The sequence below is a fragment of the Blennius ocellaris genome (genome assembly GCF_963422515.1).
Source record: "Blennius ocellaris genome assembly, chromosome: 20".
In the NCBI taxonomy this organism is placed as follows: domain Eukaryota; kingdom Metazoa; phylum Chordata; class Actinopteri; order Blenniiformes; family Blenniidae; genus Blennius; species Blennius ocellaris.
This window is the reverse complement of record NC_137669.1, coordinates 19,916,634-19,942,657: the sequence shown is the minus strand read 5'-3', so window position 1 is coordinate 19,942,657 and position 26,024 is coordinate 19,916,634. Positions and strand designations below refer to the sequence as shown.

The 26,024-nt window shown below is 41.4% G+C and overlaps 2 protein-coding genes across 3 annotated transcripts; both read right to left on the bottom strand.

Annotated features, from left to right (window-relative positions):
• Nucleotides 1-2,717: 2,717 nt before the first annotated feature.
• Nucleotides 2,718-10,317, bottom strand: daxx (death-domain associated protein). 2 transcript variants are annotated; one of them, XM_080515647.1, is made up of 11 exons: nucleotides 10,203-10,317; nucleotides 8,712-8,957; nucleotides 8,057-8,506; nucleotides 7,718-7,849; nucleotides 7,495-7,611; nucleotides 7,071-7,302; nucleotides 5,856-6,019; nucleotides 5,423-5,561; nucleotides 4,530-5,067; nucleotides 4,027-4,162; nucleotides 2,718-3,698 (listed from the first exon to the last, which is right to left on the bottom strand). In XM_080515647.1, exons 2-11 carry the CDS (start codon nucleotides 8,916-8,918, stop codon nucleotides 3,639-3,641), a joined length of 2,175 nt encoding a protein of 724 aa, XP_080371773.1. In that variant the 5' UTR covers nucleotides 8,919-8,957; nucleotides 10,203-10,317; the 3' UTR covers nucleotides 2,718-3,638. The 2 variants fall into 2 exon arrangements, with proteins under 2 accessions (XP_080371773.1, XP_080371774.1); XM_080515648.1 differs by having other exon boundaries at nucleotides 10,193-10,269.
• Nucleotides 10,318-13,483: 3,166 nt separating this feature from the next.
• Nucleotides 13,484-21,261, bottom strand: LOC308144780 (class I histocompatibility antigen, F10 alpha chain-like). The gene is made up of 8 exons (XM_080515998.1): nucleotides 21,057-21,261; nucleotides 18,717-18,983; nucleotides 16,298-16,576; nucleotides 15,666-15,971; nucleotides 15,291-15,389; nucleotides 14,434-14,451; nucleotides 14,096-14,142; nucleotides 13,484-13,880 (listed from the first exon to the last, which is right to left on the bottom strand). The coding sequence occupies exons 1-8, from the start codon at nucleotides 21,139-21,141 to the stop codon at nucleotides 13,839-13,841; spliced, it is 1,143 nt and encodes a 380-aa protein (XP_080372124.1). The 5' UTR covers nucleotides 21,142-21,261; the 3' UTR covers nucleotides 13,484-13,838.
• Nucleotides 21,262-26,024: the final 4,763 nt, after the last annotated feature.

Here is a 26,024-nt window from a genome sequence, read left to right as displayed (position 1 = left end):
GCACTGACCGCTCCTCTGCTCCGCTCTCCGTTCTAGAAAGTGTCTTATCGTGCTTTTCCGTGACTTGTGCTAACCTCAGACCAAGAAGAACTCTGTGACTTCTGCCTCTCGTGAGTTACAGTGAAGGCAGAATCATTCTGCGTCCTCGGTGGAGGACGCGACTCATTTCTCTCTGCTGCTTTCAGTTATTGTTACTGTAAATACAGAGAAATATATATATATATATACACTCACACCATGCTCCTATTAGAAGTGGGTCTGCTTCCTCAGACGTATATCTAACAGTCACGGTGCATCACGTTCAGTCAATGACAGCCACACACAGTACCTCCTCTGCATGGTCCACTCGGTGGATTGTAATCCAGAAAACCTCCTTTCAGCAGCAGCTGCTCTGCACACGACCGACTGGTTTTGTTCCCGTGCGACATGTTTCTGCGATGTGTTCCTTTTCAGTTCCTGCACTGTTTTCATTTTTCTTGTCTCGGTGAGTGAATCAGGCGCTGAATCCGCAGAAGTCTGCATGCGTCCTTGCTCGGTGCCGAAGCATTTGGAGCTCATTGCTGCAGAAATGTAGAGATTAATACTCTGGCTCCTTCCAGATTATTACTGATACACACGTCGGTTTGCCATTGAGCAAATTTACCTCATTACAGACTTTTTAGTGTGTATATTTATCCGTCTTCTATATGAAGTACTTCATCCACCTGATCCAAACCTGATCTATTACTTTTTCCTAAATTCACTGACAACATTTTCAGTGAGGGTGATTATTGACACGAGAGAATCGCGACAATTCTCCCAGTGACCGATCCAGATTCTCAGTTCATCGGCATGAAGATCATTATTGGTGCTGTTACTTTCAGAGTTCAGTTCTTCTGCTTTCACTCACCAACACAAGCCGAGATGCAAAACCTGCTGGTTTTCCATCTCCACTGCGGTTTTGTTCTGTGGTTAAAAATGAGTTTGTGAAGCGGCTTAAGTTGTGGTGGCGTTGTCCTGTGTGCTGTGTTTAGGGAGCACATAATTAACTACTGTTTGTTTTGCATTGTTTTAATTTAAAAATAAAGTTTTAGCATTGGTTCACATTTCAACTCAATGATTCAGCAAGTTTATGAACTTAAACAGATAATATAAGAAACAGCAGGTAAATCATTGATCGGAGTCTAAGGTCCTGGGTTCCCCACAAGGGGGAGCAGCTGAGTCTCTCTGGTCAGTTTGCTGTAAATTAATGACCCATAATAAAAGTTTGTGTTATTTAGTGTAAAGAGATTTGAGCAGCTTCTCTTCTCCTTCGTTGTTTGTCACCTTGGTAAACTTTTCTAAAGACGATCGCCCTGTTGTGGTTCATGTTCACACACCTGCAGTGAAACCCGTGTGTGTGTGTGTTTGTGTCTCAGACGTATTGTTGTTAGAGCTGTAATATTCCTCTTTCTAATTCACCTGAACAGTGGTGGTGGGTAAAATATCACACAGTACCTCCCTTGGAAATGTTTGCATGTCGAGTTGATGTTTTACCTTCTGTGAAGGTTCAGTTTGACGACTGATCTGCAGGTTTGGGGCTCTGGCTCACTGAAAGCAGAATAAAGTGTGTGAGAGCGTCATGATGATTCCATGCGGTAGTAAAGTATGAAGTTTGAAATGTGCCAACCACCTCATAGCATTGGCACGAGCAGGTAGGTGAGGAATCAGAATCAGAGGAGCACGTGCAGGGAATTAATTTAGTACTTTTCAGGAGAAGATGGTATTGATTGAATCTCGTCCATATCTGGTCATATCACACAGATTCTCAACACTTTAACATCGACCTCATTGGTCCAAAAATGTTGTGTTCCAAGTTCACTGCACCAAATCCAGCTTTTCCTTGATTCCCAATAGTGGGTCATAGGAGCTGCATTCAGAATCTCCTGTGTCTGTGTGAGCTGGACTGGCTCCGCCCACACGTGCCCATCTCCGGAAGAGGAGGAAGTACTTCCTCTCGTGGTGCCATGTGCCAGAGCAGAGCAGACTTTTTAAAAACTGAAACAAACCAGGGGCGTCACTTCTGGGGCATCATTCCCAGGTATGCGGATGCATATTGCTATTGGGAAACTAAATTTTGCATAACGTGACCCTTTTAGAGTTAAATAGAGAATCTTTACCTGCTGTTTTGATTTAATCAACGTTAATGCGTGAAACGCGTCCAGCTGGCCGAGGGGAAGCCATCGGGAGTTGAAATGTTTCACCTGCATTTCTACAAAGTTTGAGAGAGAAATCAACATTCCTGTGTGACGGAAAAAAAAAAAAAAAAGACTTTTGGAAGTTGGTGCTTAAAACGTGATGAAAGCATTTTAGTTATTTTTGTACACGACATCCTGACAGACCAGATGATTGTTCAATGGAAAAATGACATCTGTAAATCCTGAGTGGTACAAACAGTGTAACAAACTATAGCACATCGTTATTCACCTCTGCCATGTATCAAACTGATGGATTAATAAATTATTTGGTGAAAACTCCTGCCTTCAGTATGTATTTGTCACTGTAGTTCACAGAAGGGTGGTTAATAAGGAAGGACAGCTACTTTAAATTGAAAATATTGCCACGCAGGAAGAAAATGAGAGACGCAAGTCCGGCCCGGACTTGTTTGCATATTCTCCCACAGTCCAGAAACATGAATTGAATGTTAATTGGTGACGAAAACCAATCCAGCACATGTAGTAATACCCAACTGCAGAGACTTTAGTAAAATGTACTTTTTATTTTCTCATTTTAAAAAGAATTCACAGAAACTGACCACCTTTGTGAGCACAGACAGATTGCAGCAAAGTTAACTCCTGCCCAGGGCGCTGCAGAAACTCCCATCTTATTTATTCAAGAGGAAATGATTGTTGAATGGCTCAGGCAGAAAAGACCCGTACACCACCACGGTCATCGTACATTAGAAGCAGCCAGTCAGTAGTCACACCAACGGAGCAAAAAAAAAAAAAAATGGGGAAACGTAACTTTGTCAAGTCAATTATTGTTCAAAAATGGGAAACATATCTGAATAATGGAGACAAAAAGCTCCACAGCCAGATTCATGTGCAGCATGTAATTGGTTCAATCTCTTCTGAGGATAGGATGTAATTAATCCAGATGAGTACTGAGGGTTCAACCTGGTAACAGGACTGGTTTGAAAAGGTAATCATTTAAAGATGGTAGAATTACATGGGTACTGTCTCACCGAGCTCTCATTAATATTAAAACTACACACGGCTCAATACCTCATCTTAAATACCAGCACGAATAAAGCATTGCATCTCTTTGTAAAAGGAAAAAAAAAAAACAATCCGTATTATATCAAAATGTAAACTGGTGGTGAGCGGACGCTCCCTCCTCTTGCCCAGTCTCTGCAAGACAGAGAGTCGTCTCCCGGGGACGCGAGTCTCTTCAGGTGCCGAGTCTCTCCTGGAAAACACACTGAGTGAAGTTCAGAGCTCACACTGGAGCTCGCGGCGCCGCGTCTGAGCTGCCGGATGACTGCCCGTTTCCCCTCGTTTGACCACGTCTGAATGACCCCGAAAGAAAACTCAACGCCGTAATTCTGTTTGGAGTTCTTGGTGATCAGGGCCACCAGACGAGGGCGCTCTGGAGCATTCAGAGTTCATTGGCGCAGGAGTTTATTCTGAGTCTGACAGGACGATGATCTCCTCCGGGTCGCACTGGGTCGCCACGCTGACCTGGAGACAAAAGCAGTGAGGACGTCATCAACGCGTCAGCAGAGTCCATTTATCTGTGTTTTAACAATATGAGCGCCACGTCTACTCAGACCGTCGCTTTTTATTCTCTCCTGAGCAGCTCGGTGCAGACGCAGGTTTTCCACCTGCAGCTTTGCTTCTGCTGAAGTTTTTCCCCATTAAAATTGGTTTTCTCATGTTTGAAACATGAAACATCTCACCTGCTTACTTCAACACAGTTTCACTTTAGTTTGAAACACTGGAGCATGTAGGAGCTAAAGGACCTATATGGGGGTCGATATTTTGTGTAAAGATATTAGCGTTTGCTCACCTTCATTTTTTTGGCACAGGGAAACGGCTGCGAGCTGCTGACCAGGTCCTGGGTGGGCGTGTCGGCTCGAGAGGACTCCACCTCGTGTGGAGAGCTGCAGGAGAAGACGCCCATGTCCAGTGGGATGTCGGAGTCACTGAGGAGCAGAAGAACCCAGCAGGTGAGGAAGACCAACCAGCTCAACAAACCTCATCAAGGACTCACAACACAAGGACTGTCATGCAGAAAATGAGAAAATACACAATTGTGCACCAAACATGTCTGTTTAAAGCTCCTTAAAGTTAATATTTTCTCTTTGCACAACCCAGAGAACAGTTACAAAAGTCTAATCGACAAACATGGAGGGTTTGGGTTAAATACATGTAGTTTTCGATGGTCTGTCGAGGCCGTTTGCGTGAACATGTCACGAAGGAAAAAGCACAAATGTTACCGAAGCAACCAGGTAAAGCCTTTCAAACCTTTTGAAAAAGAACAAGCAACGTCTTTGTGGAAGGATTACTTACATGTCGTGGATGATTGTGGCCACTGAAACTTGGGAGGACTTTGACAGACTTTGCTCCCTCTTCCTCTTCTGGCTCCTCGTCGTTCTCGGGCTGGACGGCGGCGACGGCTTGCCGTTAGACGTCTGCGTGTCACACTCCTCCCTGGTGACTGAAGGCGGCGAGGTCGAGGGCTGCCCGTTGGCTGGCGGGGACGGAGCGTCTGTGGCGGCCTCGGCGACTTGAGCAGTGCCCCTGTGCTTCACCACGATGTGATTGGACGAGTCCGCGTGCTGCTCTGATCCTGCGGCGTCGCCGTTCGACAGAGTCTCCTGGTCGGCGGGGAGCGCCGTCTCCGATTGGCTCGGGCTTTCTCTGGGGGAGGCGACGTCGGACAGCGGCGAGACGTGGGCTTCTTCAGAAAGCGGACTGGGCACGCTGGTGACCTGCTCCTCTTCGTCTGCAGAGAGGCTTCCTGTCTGATCGTCAGTCTGGTCGTCCTTGTCGGTGCCGCCACGCGCCGACTCCGCCTCGTTGCTCTCGTCTTCCTCGTTGTCGTCATCTGAGAGAAGAACCATTCAATTAAAGCACCAATTCTTAATTGACTGCTTGTAATCTCATCACAACTCAGATCTGAGGAGGGACAGACGTTCACTTCCAGCACACCAGGATAGATTAACAACAGCCACAACTTTCCTTTTTTTTTTTACTCTGAGCTTCAAAATAAACTCACTGGGAGCTGGATTGAAAGCTTTGAGAGTATTTTTTACATGAAAGTGTTGGGCAGGTTCCTGGGAACAGTCAGGAACTTAAAACTGTGTTTTAATGTGCAGTGGAATTCTGTGAATAAGCTTATTTAAACAAATTGAGCTTAGTGGAGATGAAGTAAAAATCATAACATGCTTGAAAAAGCTGACCTGGTCCGTCCTGCTGAGTGCTGGCCTCGATCTCCTCTTCTATGTCTGGATCTGATGATTCATCGTCTTCGTCCTCATCCTCATCCTCTTCATCGTCCTCCTCCTTTCCATTCACCCCTTCGCTTTCCATTTTACGGACCTGAAAACAAGTTGGCAGTAAAGTCAAACAGAAGTTAAAAAAAACCCCAAAAACAAGCGTTTAGGTCTGTTTTAGTTTACGACACATTTCTGAGAGCACTGGTTCCACTGGCTGCAACAGGAAGTGTTCACATATTGCCTAAATCATTACAGGTATAGTTTCACTACATATTCTTACATTAAACAATTTATGTAGCTGTAACAAAGACTGTTAACAGCACACGCTTCCATTCCCGTACATGAAAACTTAAAGCTGTATAACACGGAGGGTCTGTGGGGGTTTCCCTTCTTGTACCTCTTTGCTGTCTTTCTCTTGTCGTCTGGACCTCTCCTGCTCCTCTGTGTCTTCCTGCTTGATGGCAAACTTGTATATGACCTCCTCCAGCCGGGACATGGCCACCTCTCGGTTTGATCGCAGCTTGTGCATCAGAGTCGTGTTGGACAGCGCTGGATCAGTGGCTTTACGTCGGCAAAGGGAAAGGGAAATCATAGCGAGGTTGGTGACAAAGAGATGAGTGATGGGATGAATGTGAAGGGATTGGCGAGTGTAACATAATATAAAAAAAAACACATTCTCTCATCTTATGTAATCTACTGACTTCTCTTTTTTGGAAAATGACATTTAAAGATACATCAACTAAGAGAACAAAAACAGAGCATCAAATATGCGTCAAACGAGCTTAGAAAAATACATCTCCATAAAAATGATAAATTCTAACAATTTCTCAGAAAACAATTACCATGTAAATAAAATAGAACGATTTCGGTTTTCTTCTTGAGGACGAGTGTGACAAGTCACTTCAGACATTTGTTCTGCTGTAAAATGTAAATGTTCTTCACTGAAATGTCCACGTTATCTTTCTGTTTATCCACAGGCCATCACAGTTTAATTTACTATTATTACAATCCTGAGTCCTGACTCAACAAACAACACCAACACACTGTACTGTACACAACCCCAAGGTCAAAAACTGCTTCCTTCCAACGTTTGCTGGAAAATCTGTCATGATTCCATCACATCTTCATATTTATTTAATAAACTTTACGAACAAGAGATAAATACACCACAAATCAAGGTTTTCTGACCACAAACAGAAAATAGCAGTTTTCTGATCGGCTACAAAATTAGGACTGATTTTCGCTGTTCTGAATTGATCGGTCAATTAAGCCGATCAGATCAGTCCCTTTGTTTATTAGCTGACCTGCAACATGCTGTAAACTACAAAGTGAAAACAGTCCAGCAGCCACTTGCAGCATTTCAAGCATCAGAACTTCAGTCCTGCAACAAAGTCAACACGAAGCGGAGTACAGATGCTTTAGTAGCTGTGCTTTTACTCGGGCATTATTTAACTTGACCTCGATGTGTTTTTGGCCTGAGGGCAGTGCAGCTGTGAAGGTGAAGTTGATCTCTGAGCTGCCAGGGTTTAGAATAGCTGCAGTCAGCAGTCGACTTTCCAAAATTTGCAATCAGAGCAGACATTTCCACACGTACGAGGTATCTGAGTCTTACCGATCTTGTAGTGGTCGGTGAGATGTGAGCCAAAGTTGTACACCAGGTCGAGGTGGCGCCGCTCCTGTATGCGGCTGCCGGTCTCCCTGAAGGCCTCCTGAGCGATCTGGTTCAGCTGTTTCCTTGGCAAGCACAGGTTGTGGCGCTCGTTTGCACGCAGCACCTGCTGGAGGATGTCGTGGTAGTCCGGAGGGTTGACCCGGGCCTCAGTGCCGTTGATGTAACGCTGGATCTGACAGGAAGAAGGCAGCCGGTGAGAACATGTAAGAAGTCGCCTCGTGATCATGTTGTAACTCGTTCTACACATCAGACTTTAAGTGTATCATACAACACTCGGCACCTCACTAACACAAAACTTTACTAAGTGTTGCACAGGTCTGCTTTCCGCGGCTCAACACAACAAAACCATTAAGAGGCAGCTCACTCTTTTGTTGATCTCAGGATAACGCGTGCCAGTGTACACAATTTTCTGCTCAATGACTCGACCCGTTAGTGTGTTGCAGCCCTTGAGGTCACACAGCTTTTCATAAATTTTCATCATCTGGAAAACAAATTGAGCAGAGAGAGAGAGGAGAGTTGTGAAAAGCTGTCACACAACAACTGGATGCATATGGACAACTACCAAAGTGGGTAAACGTCAAACTGACCTTGCGTTTAAGTTTGTGCTCCTGGATGTATAAAGAGTCCTCAGCTGCCATCTCATCCAGGCTCAGCTCGGCCTGCTGGAGACGGTAGATTTCATCGTTGTACACTTTCAGCAGGTTTTCCAGATACGCTATCTGAAAGAAGTTAAGAACAGACATGAAGCTTTAGGAAAAAAGGAGTTTCCGATTTCCAGTAGAGGATGAATATAAAGAAGAAACTTGTAAAAATAAATCGAGTCTGGCAATGCTTTCATGTTGGCATTTTACTGTTAATATCATAAAAAACTAAAGCAACTTTTGGAACATGAAGCATAATCAAATTACCCAGTAAAAACATTTCACCTGTTTCTTGGATGCCCTCTTAGCTTTCTTGTCAGCCTCTTCATTCTCCCCCGTGTCCTCCTGCACTCCTGAGGTGGAAGGTTTCTCCTGTTCCGCCGTTGGATTTGTCCCCTCTTCCTCCTCGTTCGTCGTACCTCGAGTCTTTTTTTTACTCTTGAGTGAAACAGAGGTAGCTTGCAGAGTATTTGTAGATGAGGTAGAAGACCCTGGCTGGACTTTGGTGAGGGCTTGCCTCTTCTTGGTGCCGTGCTGCCTGAGAACAGTGCACAGTTCATTGATGTAGACGAACGTTTTCGAGTGGTTGGCCTGAGCGCGAGTCAAACATCGTCCAAGGGTGTTCCTGAACTCCACAGATGACAGGAACTCAGGACAGGCCTTGTCATGCTTGTTTTGGAGGAAAGTCAACACCTCAGGGCAATCCTTCGTGAGAGCAGAGCAGTGGTCCACAAACTGGAGGGAAGGACAAAGGAAGAAGAAATACACAGCCGTTTGTGGATTAACAGGGTTCTTGGACCAAAGGTGCAAAACAAACAAGAAGAACACGTGCAGGACATTGTGATGGAGGTTTTCCATCTCGCACACAGGGACTGTGGTCATCTAAACAGTTTGAGAAAAATTATTTGTATTAGGGATGTAGCTTTTGATGTGATCTCACCTCGCTGAACAACCTCTGATTCTCTGCCAGCAAAACATGCTTCTGCTTCTTGGCTGAAGCAAAAGGGGATTGTGTAATGTGAGTGGCGACTGGCAGCTGAGCTTTAAGGGGAGAAATCTTTTTGGCTCCTGGTATAGAAGAAGACGCAGATGCGGCAGGTGGAGGACTCTCCTCATCATCCTCAAGAATAATGATATTATCCGCCATCGAAGTCGGAGCCAGGGCTTTCCAATATTTTGGCTGTTTCTGGTGTTAAGAAACACAAACATGGAGATCAACACAACTCAAAGAGCAGGTTATGAAACCAACACACTTGTCTTGCTAAATCCAAGATGATAAAATCTCAAATACAATGTGATTACCTACACTGCTACAACATCAATAACGCTGCAGTAATATTTCTTTAGTTGTGTTGAAACATGAATAACACTGTGCTTTCATTAGTATTCTTTCAGCCTTATAAACAATTCACACCAGAGGGGTCACCTGAGTATTAGAGAAGCCTCAGATATACTGAGATTTTGATACACAACCGTCTAATAACTTTGAAAACAAACAAGAAATAAAAACTGTCCAAAGTGATTGGAGATTACAAATGTCCACTTGTAACAACCAGAAGAGCATCATACCCGTGATCTTACTGAAGCTGGACTACACTCAGTGAGTGTCATTCAGTAGCTACAGTAAAGTGTACCAATCTTGTGAGAGCTTCTTTGAGCTGATACACTTCCATGTGAAATAACCTCTAAGTGGACAAACAACATCTGGAGTCACCCGACCTCTTTGGGAGGTGATAGAAATCAACTCTGATTTTGACATATCGATGTGGTCCGAGTGTGTAAAATGTATTTCAGTCTGGCTTCAAACTTGTGCAGCCAAATTTTATTTTAACATTACATGATGATGAAGAAAGCAAAGCGCTCAAACCATGAAAACAATACAATATAATCGATATTGTGAATCTAATCAAGCTTTAGATCACTGCAATGGCCGTGAAACTCAACAGACGGGTTCTACGTTTCTACTAAATGTACTTCCCATGTCAGTAGAAAGACTTTGAATCGTCGATGTGTCACGGTCAGTTATAATCTGTCAAGGGAAACATCAGCGTTGTACCTGGATGGTGCGTTTTACAGTTTTGACACCGTGAGATTGCAAGTTTGAAGCTTCACTCACAGAATAAACAGAAGACGTCAAACGCAAAGCAAACTAAAAACTTAAGAAACGAACAGATACTGCATCTGAACATGGAGACGTGTTCTACACCGAGAACCACGGACAAGATGCACGCTTACGCTTGGGAGTGAATGTTCGCTGAAAACAAAACTGACCGCTTGTTTTACAAACTGTTTGACAAAGAGCACCGCTTTTACTTAGCTAACGTTAGCATTGCGCAGCTAGTTAGCGCCAGGACTTTTCTTAGTGGGCAGAACAACCAGGTCACTTTAAATCCGGCGCGTTGACTTTTATTACATAACTACCTGGACTCACCAACACGATTCCTCTTTGAAAAAGCGGATATTCTGCGCCAATGGATTATTTGTGTACAAAAACAAAGCTTATCTGTTTCGCTACGTTATCGACTCGAGGTCTAAGTGTACCCGCTAAAGTCTGAACAGCAACAATGCCTCTGATTGGCTCAGAGGTTCGTGGACGACCAGTAACGTGGTCGTTCATTGGTGGACTTGCCACTGACATGTCATGACGACGTCATAAAAAAAAATCAGTTAACTTAAGATATTAAAAATACATTATTGAAAAGCAAGTTACATTCAATGCCAATGTGTCTATGGATTCATATACAAAATGATTATAATAATAACATTATTATTATTAGTAGTAGTAGTAGTAGTAGTAGTAGGGGTATTATTATTATTATTATTATTATTATTATTATTATTATTATTATTATTATTATTATTATTATTATTATTATTACTGTGTGGTGAGGTGCAGGAGCCATTTATGTCTATGTCCACTGCCTGCAGGGTGTTGTTGCATTATTCGGACACTTGGTGACAGTAATTTGACATGTGGTGATGTAGTGTATTTGCAGGGGACATTAGGACAGGAAGAGGTGGGCATACAACTCACAAGAGCAACAATCAAGTGCCGAGCACAAGAAGACACGAACAAGAAGTAATAAAGTCATGTTACTCCAGATCTATTTGATCTCGTGTGGGACAGATCTAATAACAGAATAATAACCCGTGAATACTAATTTTCAAACAACCCCTTTGTTTAAAACAATATATTTTTCTTACAAAACCTAAACAAGTTGGACATTTTGAAGAAAAACGAGCACAATTAAAATAGTATGTCATTTTTACAATGCCTCCCCCAAGGAAAATACGGGAAATGTCCAAATATATTTGTGCCAATATATGATTTTACAGATTCAGCCTCACAGTTTGTCTCTAATGTTTGCAGTACATCGTCAATGAGATCCATTCCCATTGACTCACTGGAAATTGAAGTGTATAAACAGCTGATTTTTTTAAAATAAGAAAAAACCCTCGATGTCTTCTTTGTAATTTTTTTTTTTTTTACACCTTGTGGGCCTCCGGGCTGTTTGACATCATTGTACTCCGACAAAGATACAACATGGATTATAAGAAACTGAGGAGTTTTTTTTTCTTTCCACCAAATAAAACATTGGCTAAACTAGACAATCTGAAACAGTAGTTTTGTACTACAGGACTTTCTCACTCCAAAACATCTGCCCACACAGCTAAACAACAGCATCAGCCCGCATGAGTTAGTCCTCCCAAAACATCACATTACTGATCCTTGTATGAATGAAGCAGGAAAACGAAAACATGTGAGCGGTGTGAATGAAGCTCAAAAGAAAAGCTCCAATCACATAATAACAATATAATTTCCATCAAGATTTTGTATTTCACCCGAAAACTTTATTCAAAGGCAGACACCTGATGCTCCATTTATTATTTGTTTCCAAATGTTATTTGTTATTTATTATTTCCAACATCTTTTGCTCCGCACCGGTCTTGTCAAGAAGACGCTTCCTGTGAGCAAATACTGACTGGTCATCAGTTGCCAGGCAGATTCCAGGTCATCAGGTTTTAGTCACAGGAAAAGAAAAAAAGCGGCATCAGAACTGGACGTGTGCAGCATCAACACATGTTGAAAACAAGTTTAAAAAATAAGAACATTTTTGAAATAAACATCTGGATGCAACTTTAAATATGTATACTTTTTTTTATTAATTCAACAAATAAGCTTCATGATTTAAAAAAAAAAAAAAAAGGTTGTTGATTATTTCCTCACGTTAAAAAATCAAATTCCCCCTTCGGAAATCTGAGAAAAAATGTAGATGAACTTCATCATGTCAGAAAATATCTCAGCTCAGTATTGTGCCATGTCAACACTAAAGAAGACACAGGAAGTTTGGATTATGCTGAACTTTATTCAAATACACACAATTGTATACAAAAGAAAGAGCAAAACACCTCATTAAACCAATACAAAATATGGTTTGTCATATATATATATATATATATATATATATATATATATATATATATATATATATATATATATATATATGTGTGTGTGTGTGTGTGTATATATATATATATATGTGTGTGTGTATATATATATATATATGTGTGTGTATATATATGTGTGTGTGTGTGTATATATATATATATATATGACATCCCAAAACAACCTAAACTTGCAAGACAAAACAATCTGAGGAAATAGTGGCTCATAAAGCGCGAAGTCTCAGCATTACGGTGTCCTGAGAGGAACAAACTCAAAAGAATCCATTGTGTTCTTTTGAAACCACCAGTGCAAGAGTTACACTGATTGGCATAACTGCATTACATGTAAAAACGTATTTGTAATTGAAAAGTCTGATTTCAGCTTCAAATCCTGAAAATACAGACAACTTACCATTTTCGAGTTCAGCAGTTTCACAATTGGCAGTTTTTTATTTATTTTTTTGTTGTTTTTTGTTGCAGGTGACTTTTGCTAACACTTCTGCAATCTGAAGGATTCAAAGTTGTAAACTTGGGTTTTCTGCCCTGACCTCAGGCTAACAGACTCCTTCATTCTGGCTGCCCACTACTCTGCTGCCCTGTACCTCAGTAGGTACAGCTTCAGGTCTACAGGGCAGGTGGTGCTATGCGTCAGTGATTTTGAGCATACGCCACATTGCAGGGCAGGGTGTAGAAAAGTTTCGACTCGAGAAACAATGAACACATATTTTCAAATAAACTGTTTGATACACTACCAATGATAATGTATGTCAAAGTGTGATAATATAACACATCCTCTTAGAAATACCACATTCACCAATAATTACTCGAGCCCTAATGCAGTGTTTCACAAACTGGTCTTTGGGTAAACTTGTCCCTCGTTGTTACAGCAGCCCACTGGATTTTCATTTATATTGTCTTGCTGCAATTATAGAAATGCTATGGCCTCATAGATGATTAAATTGATTTAATACCCAATTGCTTTGCTTTCAATGTAAGTTACCATGAATGTATGCATACTGTGACTTTCACCGGAATCGTCTCAGCGTTGGTGGACTGCCTGAATGAAGGTGCCTGTGAGCCTGAGCTCAGGGCTGGCCTAAAATCCAGGATTTTCACCTTTGAATCCCTCAGAACAGGGGTGGCCAACCCTGGTCCTCGAGAGCCGCAGTCCTACACGTTTTAGATGTCTCCTCACATCAATACAGCTGACAGCAATTAGTGGCTCCTTGTCAAGCTTTCTGCAGAGCCTCATCATGACAACAGGTGTGTTTGAGCAGGGAAACATCTAAAACATGCAGGACTGCGGCTCTCGAGGACCAGGGTTGGCCACCCCTGCCTCAGAAGGTAGAAGTGTAGCAAAAGTCATGTGTTAAAAAAAAAAAAAAATCCAATTGTGATACTGCCTAACTGCTCAACATGTACAGAAAATGGAAAATTACATTGAAGCCAGTTCACTGAAACACCCACAACCTGCGACAACGTTCCCACAAAACCAAAGTGAATACACACAGATGAAGAACGTAGAATCATGGAGAGCAGTGTCAAACTGATGAATCTCAAACATTAAAATAAATTGTTTCAGCTTTTTATCCATGAAACGGAAAGAGTGGGAGCCTCTTGCTCATCCAGTGGGTTTTAACATGCCTTGCTTCTCGCCAGTGCTCTGTCAAGACAAATAAAGACAAATAATACATCAGTTAGTTGGATTACAATCCACGTTTCACCTTTGAATCCATTTTTCTGTGAAGACAGTAGATCAAGCAGAGAGAAATGTGTCCAAAGTCTTCAAGTCAAACATCACACTAATGACATGTCAGGTTTAGAGTTCCACTGATTAAACAGGCTTGATTATGACTTCTGTTCACAAGATGGACTCACTTTGAATAGGGCTGGATCTTCTCCTGACAAAGAGGAAGTTTCAGAGGCTGAAAAACAATGTTTCATGAGTCAAGGAGAAAAATGTGCTGCCAGTCGTTTCTGTCAAGATGTTTGTGTTGAATTTCAAACCTCAAAGTAACATTACAAAATCATTCAAGAAGAACATCCAGAGTAAAAAAAATGACACCACAGTGACAGAAAATACAACATAATCAAAACAATGCAAACACATGAAACATGTTACAAACCATTAATTGAACTTAAAGGCAGAAACAACATAAAGTAACAGAAAATCACATTGACGCCTCCTGACTGGAAGTAAATAGTAAAGTACTCACTGTTAGTGCGTTTGAACCCTGAAAAACAGGAAGAGAAAGAGTTGATTTACAATTTATGCTCAGAAACAACAATAAAGAGTGTTTATCTGGAAGTCCAGCATGAAAAACATCAACTGATTGTCACTTCAACTCTGACATTTGCTCTGTGAACTTTGTGACATCAGAAATGTTCAACATTCAAGGAGGTTTGACTCCACAGCAACAAAGCCGAGGTCGACAGGCGTCACTGAGCTGCTTATCTACTTCCTGAAATTTTACAGACTTTCATTTGATTTCAAAAACTTCTATCACCTGCAACATCTTCAGAATAGAGAATCAAATCCTTCATAAGATGTGAAAACAAACAGCTGAAGATTTATTTGGTCTAAAATGATGACATGAGAACACTCAGGTTCAGAGTTGATTGTCGCTATCAGCTCACTTTTGATGTTGGATGAGATCAAAGATCTAATGGCTCAGTGAGGCGACACAGTGGTGCAGTGGTCACAGCACAAACAAACCTCCACGGTTCAATTCTTTAGATTCCATAGTGTGTTTTTTAAAGACGACAAAGGTTAGATTTGGACTTGATTTTCACAAAATTTCCACATTATTCTGAGCTGCTGTGTTGAAATCAGTGGAATAATTCAATAAAATGTGATGGATTCAGTCTGATCGACTCTTTCTGTTGTGTCTCTTCCTCTGTGAACAGGGAGAGTCTGCTGACGGCAGCGTGGAGTGTTTTTGACACTAATACTGAGTTTCCGGTCCAGTCTGGACGACTCAAACTAAACCTGATGTGTCACCATGACAACTGAAAATCTCTCATCAAAGAATGGCATCAAAATCCAAAAAGTGAATGAAGGTTTCTTCTTTACCATCGTTGTTTTTTCTCCAGATGAAGAATCCGATGATTCCTGCCACGACGACCAGAAGAGCAGCAATAACACCTCCAACAACAGCTCCAATGGGAAACTCTGCAGACACGCACGCACGCACGCACGCACGCACGCACACACACACACACACACACACACACACACACACACACACACACACACACACACACACACACACACACACACACACACACACACACACACACACACACACACACGTCACTTCAGCTCTTCTAAATCGGAGGATTTCATTGAATCAAAACAACATAAACTTTTGTTTCTCTGTGAAGGTTTAGAAGATGTGTGACAGTCAAAGCGTGTTTCAAGAGAAAAAAGACTGAATGTGTCTCTCACCATTGTAGTTGGTCAGGATTTGACGTTTGTCCAGTGGTTTGAGGACGTCCTCTTTAACTCCAGCCAGATGAAACACACAGCTGTACCTCCCCCAGTCTTCAGCTTTGACCAATGAAAGATCCAGTTCAATGCTCATCTGGAAGGTTCCATCATGGTTGGGGAGGATCTCTCCTCTGTCCACGTCCTCATGGAGCTCCTCCTCGTCTTTCTTCCAGAACAAGTCGGCTCTGTTGGGGTAGAAACCTGTGGCGTGGCAGGTGACCGGAGAGGAGGGAGTCTTCTGGAGGAGAGACACTGAGGGAAGCTCTGGAGAACAACCAGGAAGAAACAACACACACTCTATTTGGTTCTCAGCTGCTGGAGAACATCAGTTTCTCTCTCATGTCATGGACCTGATACGGAATTCACTACAGCTGACAATAAATGTGCCTTGTAATATGTGACGAAGGAAAGAATGCAGCGTTAAAGGAGGAAGTCAAGATGGAGAGACGAGAGGAAAAGCTGAGAGGCAGAGCAGGAAGAAAAATGAAAGCACAGGAAGAGAAAACAGCAGGTGGATATTGAGTCGACAGGTGAGAGAGAAACACAAGAGGAAGAGAAAAACTAAAGTGCAGCAGCTCGTGTGATTTTACCTTTTCTCATCAGTGAGTTCTTCCCATAGTTCACGTACTTCTTCAGCCACTCAGGACATTCTTTGGTGAAGTAATTTTTATTATAAGCCAACCCGTCTTTGTTATTGTCCCACTTGTATTTGGTGGGGACAGCCTGTGGTACTGGAGCGACGTACGTCACTGTCTCCAGGTCAAAAGATAGGAAATCTTCTCCATCATAACCGAGCTGATCAAATCCCTTCACTTCATCAGTTTCATCATCCCATTCACAACCATACATCCTCTGGAAAACATGAACACCTCAGAAAAGAAAGACAGAAATAGACATGATTAAAACCAGAGTCACACCCAAAACATTCATCTGTCATGTCACACACGGTTTCCTCTACATTCATTTAGGAGTGGTGTGCCACCCTTCCTAAATCCTCGCTGCCGGTCCTTCTAATTTCTCTCTTCTTTAATTTTTTTCTCTTTCTTTAATTGACACAAACACACCAACGCCACAAGTCTCCACCTTCACAGCAGAGTCCTGCACTGGGCCGGGTTCTTGGTGGAACAGACTAAACGCAGGCAGTATTTTGGCTGACCTGGTACGAGCGGATACATGGTCGTGCACACTGAGGTTTTCACTGTGAAAGCATATTAATGAGCAGACAGGCTCCCACAGCACGTTGCCACGCTGTTTCACTTCAGTCAAACATGAGGCCCGTGGACCAAAACCGGCTGTAAAAGGCTCAAATACAGATATTTTATTTTGTGATTGTATAGTAATAATAAATAACTATTTGCCCAGCACTGGTTACTGCCAAAATACTTCAAGTATTAAGGATTAATACAGTGCTATAAAAAATAATAGCAATAAAATAAATAAAGATATAGAGGAGAGGCAACACCAAAGAAACACTGTGAGATCTCACAAATACATAAGGTGTTTGCATATTAACAAACTGCCACGTGTATTTATAGTAAATGTCAGAAAGACGACTTCATTTTATCTTTCTTTGGAGGTTTTCTGTTTGAAAGGGTTTTAACCCAAAGCAAGCTGTGATCTGACAGAAAATCTTATTTCTTCTGCCATTTTTTGACTTTTGTGTTTATGTGACAAACTGAGCGTAAACTGATGCCACTGTGGCTAATAGATGCTACCGTCACATGCTAACCTGCAGTGTGGCGCCGAGATGTTTGTAAAATGCTTATTGATGATGATGATGAAGGTAAGGAATCCAGCTTCATAGCAACAGCAGCAATGTTTGATCACAGAAAGCTGCTGAACAAACACTGAATCTGACTAAACGGCTCTCTGTTGCTTGATCTTCTACAATCTGGAGGACGTGTGTGAAGAAGTCTCACTAATTCCAGTTGGAGAAAAAGTGGATTTCCAGTGGATCTAGTGTTTGTTTCAAGTGCTGAGCTGAATTGTCAGCAGACACTGGGAGTCATTGTGCTTTTAGTGGTGCAGAATAATGAAGCTGATGTGTTTTCCTCCTGTCTTCATCTCTTTCTGTCTCATGAGAACAGCTGCAGACGATCCCACAGCAGCAGCATCGGACTCGTCAGACTATTCAAAGTGAGCGGCAGGCTGCCAATGCTGACTCAGAATCAATATGAGCAGCATCAAGAGATTTCACGTGACATATTGATCTCCTTCCTGTCCACAATCAGCAGCCTGAGTGTGAGACCCAGGAGCACAACTACCTACTTTTTGAGGGTTATGCAGACACATTACCCTAAGCCCCAAGCTCATTCACACGTTTTTTTTTTTCTCTCTCTCTCTGGCAACTCCGGGGCTCTGGAATAAAACAAGACGGACGTGAAAAACCACCAATAGGGTGACGAGGAGACTCAATCTATTCTGTCTCTTTAGTCTGTATCTGAGGTTCCGGATAGACGAGATGGAGCGACCCGGACCAAACCAATGAATACAGTCCGTCTCCTCATTCTTCCATGAGGACCGTCAGCGAAACCAAATTGGTGAAATTAGTGACGTATCACGTTTTGGAGGTACGCAAGGATGCGGCTCCGTGGAAAAAGAACCGGTTCTTTGGTGCTGCTCATTAAGAACCGAGCCCTGAACGAGCTCCTGGTTCATTCTGGTGGAATGACTTCCTAACAACAACTTGTTTTGATTGTTGGAAGAAAAACCTACTGCGGCAGGGAGAATGTGCAAACTCGACATAGATAATGCTTTTATTTTAACAAAGCAGCTCTCACATTTCTCATTATATATTGTTTGTTTCTATGGAAAAATGACACAGGACGTTATTTCTCCAACAACATTTAGAGCTGAAACAATTCATTGAGAGACTTTGTGGACTAATAAAAAGAGAAACAATACAAAAGTTCCAACAGTGTGGATTTTGTAATAGAACCAGCAACATTTGTGTTAACGTGAGGATTTTTATGATTGTATCATTAAAAATAAAAGAAAGTTTAAACAAACCTCCAGTTTGGTTGAAACGCTGCTTCAAGGTTTCAATGTGTCCTTTGAATGAATGCTGAATTACCAGAGCTGCGTTAGTTTCCTCCTCCCAGTACCGTGAATCATCTTTTGTGACTTTCTGGATCCAGTCCTGTTTGGGCTCAAATCTCCTGGTGTTGGTGTCGTAATGCTCAACCACAATATCATCAACCAAACCAACAGCCACAAACTCTGGAAAGTTTGGTACTTGAGAGGATCCAGTGTAGAAATACTTCAGAGTGTGAAGCGCTGGAAGAAAAGTGTTAAAAGTCCACATTAAAAATCACACTTTAAGTTATTGAACAATATTTACATGCATACATAATAAACAAATAATACTAAAAATGCTGTGAAAATGAATGGAATGAATGAAATGTTTAGGTAAAATAGTTTGATGCCAGACTTGAATTTATAGACTGTTGGATCAAATGTCTTTAAATGAACCGATGCGAGTATTGAGTTTGTGATCCAACAAGAGAGCACGAGTAAGTCCAGGGTTTTGAGACTCTTGAATATTAGGATGTTTTAGTTCTTGAAGTTTGTGATGATGTCTGATATTCTCACACTGCAAACTCCTTCTGGCTGGATTCCCTCCTGCAATAATCGACTTTGGCTTAAACACAAATGCTTAAACACGCCTGATCATGTTGTAAAACCAAATCAACCAAACCACCTTCTTTGTCCATGTGACCTATTCAAATTGAAGCTGAAGTTTCAAATGTACTTCTTCTCTGTGAAAAAGTTGAAACAGGCAACATTGAACAAAGCAATTGAAAGTATAGTGACAAACTGTCCAGTTTTGTTTCTACCTGTGATCAGTAGATAGTAGACAGATGACTTCAATACTGATGTTGTGTGTGTTGTGTGTGTTTATATCAACAAAAAACCAGCTTGATACTTGCATCCCGAGTTACAAACAAAAAAAGTTGAAAAAGCACAAATTACAGGAAGAACATGTGAAATACAGAGGTTTTCTCACTGTTAAGTTTACTTGGTGAGCTACTTCCCAATCGTTTCTGTGCACAGTGACAGTCCTCATAACGCAGTAGTGTTCATAGGCTTCGATCCCTGTGGGTGCTCCGGTGCTCAAGCACCCTCTGAAACATATTGAGCACCCACTGGGGGGACAGCCAATCAAATACAAAAAAAGAAGAAGAATGAATCTAACTGCATCTTTAAAATGAACTACACATTTTTGAATGGCATGAAAGTGATTGCAGTTCCAGAGCATAAATATCATAGTGTAGTGACATTAGCCAGTGACATCACTATTGACTATCAGTAAGCTTTGATTGTGTACATATAACAAAAAAACTTGTTTTAACTAAGCTAAGGAAAGTTAAACTGCCTAGGGACCTTCAGGACGCAAGAACAAACAAAGTGGTCTGTGACGTAGGTTTGGCTTCCTCATGACCATCCATCTAACCCAGGACCATCACTCTCCCCTGAACCGGCTGGAAAAGACCAGCACCCTCTCTGAGTCGATCAAAATAGACTAAGATATTAAAAAACAAAGGAATCTTTTGTAAAACATGTTCAAAAGCAGTCAGCAGCCCTGTGATGTCAGAACAATGCAATTTCCATATCACCATGAACTGCCGTAATTCTTGGTGTCAGATTCAACATCAGACAGTGACTCCACATTTACCAGCTGAACATTCATGATGTGAAGGTCTTCTGCTGCTGTTGCCCAACCAACTTCAAATTAACACACATTTTGTGCTCAAAGATTATTTTCTATAGTCTTCCGTTAAAACCAGAGGTCATTTGAGTTACTACTGTTTTTCTGTCACCTTCAGTGAGTCTGTTCTTTCTCCTTGGACCTCTGGCTTCAAAAAAGCATTGTCTTTGGATAGTTTCTGTTTTGTTTTCAGGCAATTCTCTTCAAACCCGAGAGAAAGGTGTGTGTGTGTACAGCAGTTTCTAAATTCCTCAGAGCAGCCTGTTTCACGCCAATGTCCCCTCAAAGAGTTCTGTTCTTCCTTCTCATGCTGGCGTTGAACTTCAGCAGCTCATCTGCCTGGATACACAGAGTTGCTACGGTGTGATTGGTTGATATTAGTTATTTGCGTTTAGGAGTATCGGAACATTACAAAATGGTGGTTCTTTCCTACATGACAATAACATGCAAATGAGTCAGGCGTTGATGGAAAACTGATTAGATGAAAGAAACAACCAACCTGTATTGTATTCGACATATTAAAGGAAGGTCTACAAAAACATATTCTAGAATGGAACACATCGATTATGTAGTCTAGACAGCGTATAAGTCGGCCCCAGGTAAACAAGTGAAGATATTTTAGAAAGAAATATGAAGCCTACCTGGAGCTGCGCTGGGGATTCCCACCAGAAAGAGAACCACGAAGAGCTCCATCTGGAGCTCTTTGGGGTTCTTCAGTCTTCTCATGTGAGTTTAAACTTCACAGCCTTTATTCTCATGTGAAGTTCAAACTCACATGAGAATTAAAAAAAAACCGCTCCCCTCAGTCTCTGCGACTGAAAGCTCAAGAAGCAGGAAACAAATGAGCCAAGAGAGGCGTGGAGCTGCTTGTGAACCAACGATAATTCAATGCGAGTGTTGCTGGGTGAAAACGAATCGCAAAGGTTATGAGAACGAAACCGAAAGTTCCTTCAATGACATTTCTGCATCTTATAAAACTAAAGACACGAGTGGATACTTTTGTTTAATCGTGTGTTTATTAACCCTCCTCATCTTTCTGCTAACAAATGCTATTAAAGCCAGAGAGATGAAAACACAGCAAAGAGAGGAGCTGCGTTTGAAAGTGCGCACGGCGCGCTCGCGCCAGGCTCGGGAGCGCGCACAAGCGCATTGAGCGGTGAACCGCCGCGCCCTGAACAAGAACAAAAACAAAGCTCAACTGGTATGTCTTGTTTTTTAACGCTCCCTGGGTTCAAGTACAGAAAATAAGTCAAGTGTCTGTTTTGATTTCGACGAGCCGCGAAAGTTCCGTTATCATACTTCATGGTCGATTTTCTATCTAAAGCTAAATAAAAAAGAAATACAAGATTGATGAATAAGACGAACACTAAGGAAATGAAAAGAAATGAGCTGACAAACAAAATAAAAACATAAAAAGACCCAATGACCACAAGAGGGAATTACCGAGGAACGTACATATCAAAGTTTAACTCTTCCATTGAGTAACTGTGTGATGAATCATCCTCTGTATAATAATTATAGCTCGTTCATGGCCGGTTGCATGTGGCAGTAGACATCCATGTAGTCACATATACATCATTTACTATCATTTCATCTCTCACTCTGTGTATATATCAGTTTTTTATCCCGCCAGAAGCACTTCTGGTTGGTGACAATTTGCATTTTGTTCTCTGAACCTGTGAGATGCAATGACCTGATCAAGCTTCAGCTAATCTGATCGAATTTAAGTGAATACTCAAAATAAGCATGCGTGTAAATATCATTAACTTGTTTTATCAATGGACAGCTGTGAACCGTATTGAATAAAATATGTCATTAAATGTAAAGAGAGAAATGAGTTTGAGTACTTAATTCTGAAAATATTGTTTTATGACAAATCTCCCATCTATAATGTGCACATTTAAATACAAACAACATTAAAAGTGGTAATAATTAATATTGTTAGAAGAAAGAAAAGGGACTAGGGAAATCACAATGAAGAAAGTAATAAGATCAGGAACTTTGTTTGTATATTGAAAAAAAGATATGTCAGGTCTAAATTTGTTTCAGTGATAGTATATGATCAGTGCTTTTCTAAAACAGAAACTGTTTTCATCACGGATTCCCAACATTGATGTCATGTAAACAAACAGCCAACCAGACTACAACCAAAATGTTCTGTCCTTTGTCTCACAAATGGTTCTCATCCAGCTGCTTTGTTACAAGTTACTTTGACTTTAACCTCTCAGACTCGTATCAGGCATGTACGTTTTTAGATTAGACGTTGGTGAACAACAACAATAAATCATTTTCCCTTTCGTTTCGATGACAAAATTAAAAAAAGGAAACAATAATTTCACATAATGTTTTTATCAATCAGAAATCAGAAACAAAAATAGGATCACAACTCCTTTATTAAAGCTCGTCGTCTTTCAACCAGAAACACGTTTTTCTTATTATTATTCTGGTTTATTTGAAGTTATTGTAAATATAAGAGGTATTTACAGTGTATTTACTTCCTGGTGCCTTCCTCGAAGTTATTGAGAACATAAGGATGGTATTTGCTGCCACCTTTTGGCCAAATGTGGGAAGTGTTTTTGCATGAATAGTTTTTGTTTGGGTGATATGTTACGCATGTGTTCTTAAGTTTTTCTCAGCCGCTTTGGTGCTATTCTAAGATCACAATGAACATTCTCATGACTATCAGTTCAACCTTCACAACATTTAGTCATTTGTGCACATCATAGTAGCAATTTCTCCTTCCGCTGAACAATTTACAAATGCTTTTGAACATGCATCAGTTGCTTTCATACAATTCTCTGCTGTTTTCTAACAGCGTCATTTGCTTATGTCATGTCGGTCAAAATGAACTATATTTATGGATGCTGAATAGCCGTTCCCAACAAAACTAATAGTCAACAAAATTTTTGAACTAGGTATCAAATCCCCCTTCTTGGTTCATATAACACACAATATCTGCTGACTTTTTTTTTTTTATAGACAAAACTGTCGTCTTTACAGGGACAAAGTTCCTGATAATGAGAGGGGTGATGGCCAACTCAACAAGTATGTTGTTTTGTGGGATAATGTCAGTTTTCACCACTCACATCTGGTCAGACAGTGGTTTGCAGCATGTGACGACATCACAGCAGAGTCATGCAGTGGGTGGATTCGCCACTCCAGGAGATACTTTCTACAGCAATGTGCAACTTTACTGTTGTTTTCAAAAGGCTGTACAAGTAGTGTATAGTGCTGTCTTAAGCATTTTCAGGTAGTGTCACCAAGTTCTGATCATTTCTTTGCATTGGAAAACATTGAGAGTATAAACGGTCATAATGAAAACATGACAAAGCCATCTGACTATCTTGTTCATAAACGATGGAAGACTTCTCATTTTGATGACACTGGCAGTTTCATTGACTTGAATGGACTATCCATTTTGAGCAAGTGACGTGCTTTTGCAGGTTATCCACTAGGTTTTGCAGTTTGCACTAATTGTTTTGACAAATGCACTGATTGCTGTGCAAATGTTAATAGTGACGTGAGAAAAGCACCAACGCGACTGAGAAAAGCTGTAAAAGAAGGAGGAAGAGCTAAAATGTTTATGTGGAGTCACGCTTCCAGAGGAGATGAGGAACTTGTGTTTTCAGTGGCTTTGTCTTCATCCTGTGAAAAAAATAACGTTACACTGGCCACTCATTTTTCACAGTTTTATCATTTCTACTTCATATTATCTAGTCAGGAAAGTTGGACTCGATGATTGCGATGATGATTGGCGGGACAACACCTTGGCCACCGGCATCGGCGCTACTCCCTTTCATCTTTCTTTTGGCTTTGACGTACCAGTCTCTCAGGTACTTCCACTTCTGCCTGCATACCTGCTCCTCTTTGCCCAGAGTGGCAGCTACTTCGTGGCATGAGTTAGCAGCCATCTGGCTGTCTTTGTGCTCCATGAGGTTTATGTTGTATATGTGTCATCTATATTAAAATACGAGCGTTTTGTGAGTCTGGACCTCTGGTCAAAATGGTCCTCTGAGTTATCGACTGTTTGAATCTCACTCATCAAACAGTTCAAACCCTGGACCTTCTGCCATCACAGTTTGTGTGTTGACATGAGTGGCTCAGCGGCCCCCACCAGCCCTCCAACCCACCTTGTTCAACACAACCTACTCTGAGATCTTAGACTCTGTTGCACCTTTGAAGTTTAAAGGAGATAAAACACTTTCTGAGCCCTGGCTGGATGAAAATATTCCTTCTCCCCGACGTGTCTGCAGACTCCGCTGAGAGGAAGTGGAACAAGGACAAACTCCAGTGCCCATATTCAAAAAGCATCCTAAAGGCTAAAAGTAGCTCTCAGTGACGTCACGCTTCAAAAAAAAAAATCGTAGAATTCCTCGAAATGTAATATTTTTCTTAGAATTTTTACTTACTAAGATAAAAGTAAGTCACAAAGCATCTTAAGCCCTAAGAGTGCTCCTAAGGTGGAAAACCGCTAAACGTAGTGAGGAGGACTTTTTAGAAGCCGAAGAGTTTCTTAAACAGATAAGATGACGGAAAGACAAAGAGAATGGAAAGATGTTCTCCGTATGTTTAATCAGTGGCGCCACGCACTGTGCATACAATTTCTTTGAAGGTGTGAAAAAAATAAATATTTCAAAGGGGTGTTTGTTTTTGTCTCTGCCTGGTGCACCATTTCTGTACGCCTCCCCCCGACTCAATCGTGCAGGAATAATGTTTGTGGTCGACCTCATCAGGGAGGATCTTACTCCTCTCACAGCAAAGCGACGCAATAACGCCTGAGATGAAGGTGATAGAAACATACCTGTCTACAGGTGAGCTGCAGCAGTGTAGCTATGATGACTGGGTCTGTCCCAACCCTCTGTCAGTCTGATCGTAACGGCGCTTTCACAGCCCCACATTGGTGGGTAATCACAGTACCGGTAATTGATGACGGCTGCGTCCACCATTAATATCATTGTAATACATTAAGTGGTAGAAATAACCAGCTTGGACAGAAAAGATAAGAATAATCAAATCAATGTAATAATCGACATGTGAACGAGGTAAGTTCAATCATTTTTAAGCTGTGTATGAATTAATTGAATTTTTATGAGTTTTAGAAAGTAGACATGAAATGATTTTCATGATTACACATTTTTAACAACGCCCAAGATATTTGCTGGGTTATTTTTACTCTCCATTCACTGCCAAGAGCACAGAGCGCTTTCTTCTGTCTTCATTTCTCTAACAACCAATCACAGCTTTCTGCAGACTGCATCATACACAGCAATGGGGTCAACCACGCCTCCTCACTGAAATGAAAGTTGCTGTCAACTCCTTGATCAGAGTTACTCTCAGACACCGAACCACTTTTAATCCAAGATTCCCTGTTAGGAATTTGTAGGCGAAGCTCGGAGCTCCCTGAGGGGATTCTGAGACGCTTCGTGAATACGGGCAGCCTGGACGAGAAACAGGATCAGATGTTGGTGTTGAAGCGACTCCACTTCTACTGCTGCTCCAGACTGTTTTGTTTTTTGACTGTTTAATTTTAGAAGTTTAATATTGATCTCGATGTGATGAGAATCTCATTAAACTCTCATTCAGTAATATACTGGCATTGATGAAGGACT

Coding starts and splice junctions, on each gene's coding strand:
- daxx (XM_080515647.1), bottom strand. CDS start 8,918: ATGGCGGATAATATCATTATTCTTGAGGATGATGAGGAGAGTCCTCCA. Junction 7,303..7,494: donor ATCCTGAGATCAACAAAAGA/GTGAGCTGCCTC, acceptor TCTTCCTGTCAG/ATCCAGCGTTACATCAACGG. Junction 5,068..5,422: donor CACTCAGCAGGACGGACCAG/GTCAGCTTTTTC, acceptor TTCTTCTCTCAG/ATGACGACAACGAGGAAGAC.
- LOC308144780 (XM_080515998.1), bottom strand. CDS start 21,141: ATGAGAAGACTGAAGAACCCCAAAGAGCTCCAGATGGAGCTCTTCGTG. Junction 18,984..21,056: donor AATCCCCAGCGCAGCTCCAG/GTAGGCTTCATA, acceptor CTTTTCTTCCAG/CGCTTCACACTCTGAAGTAT. Junction 15,390..15,665: donor AATCCTGACCAACTACAATG/GTGAGAGACACA, acceptor GCGTGTCTGCAG/AGTTTCCCATTGGAGCTGTT.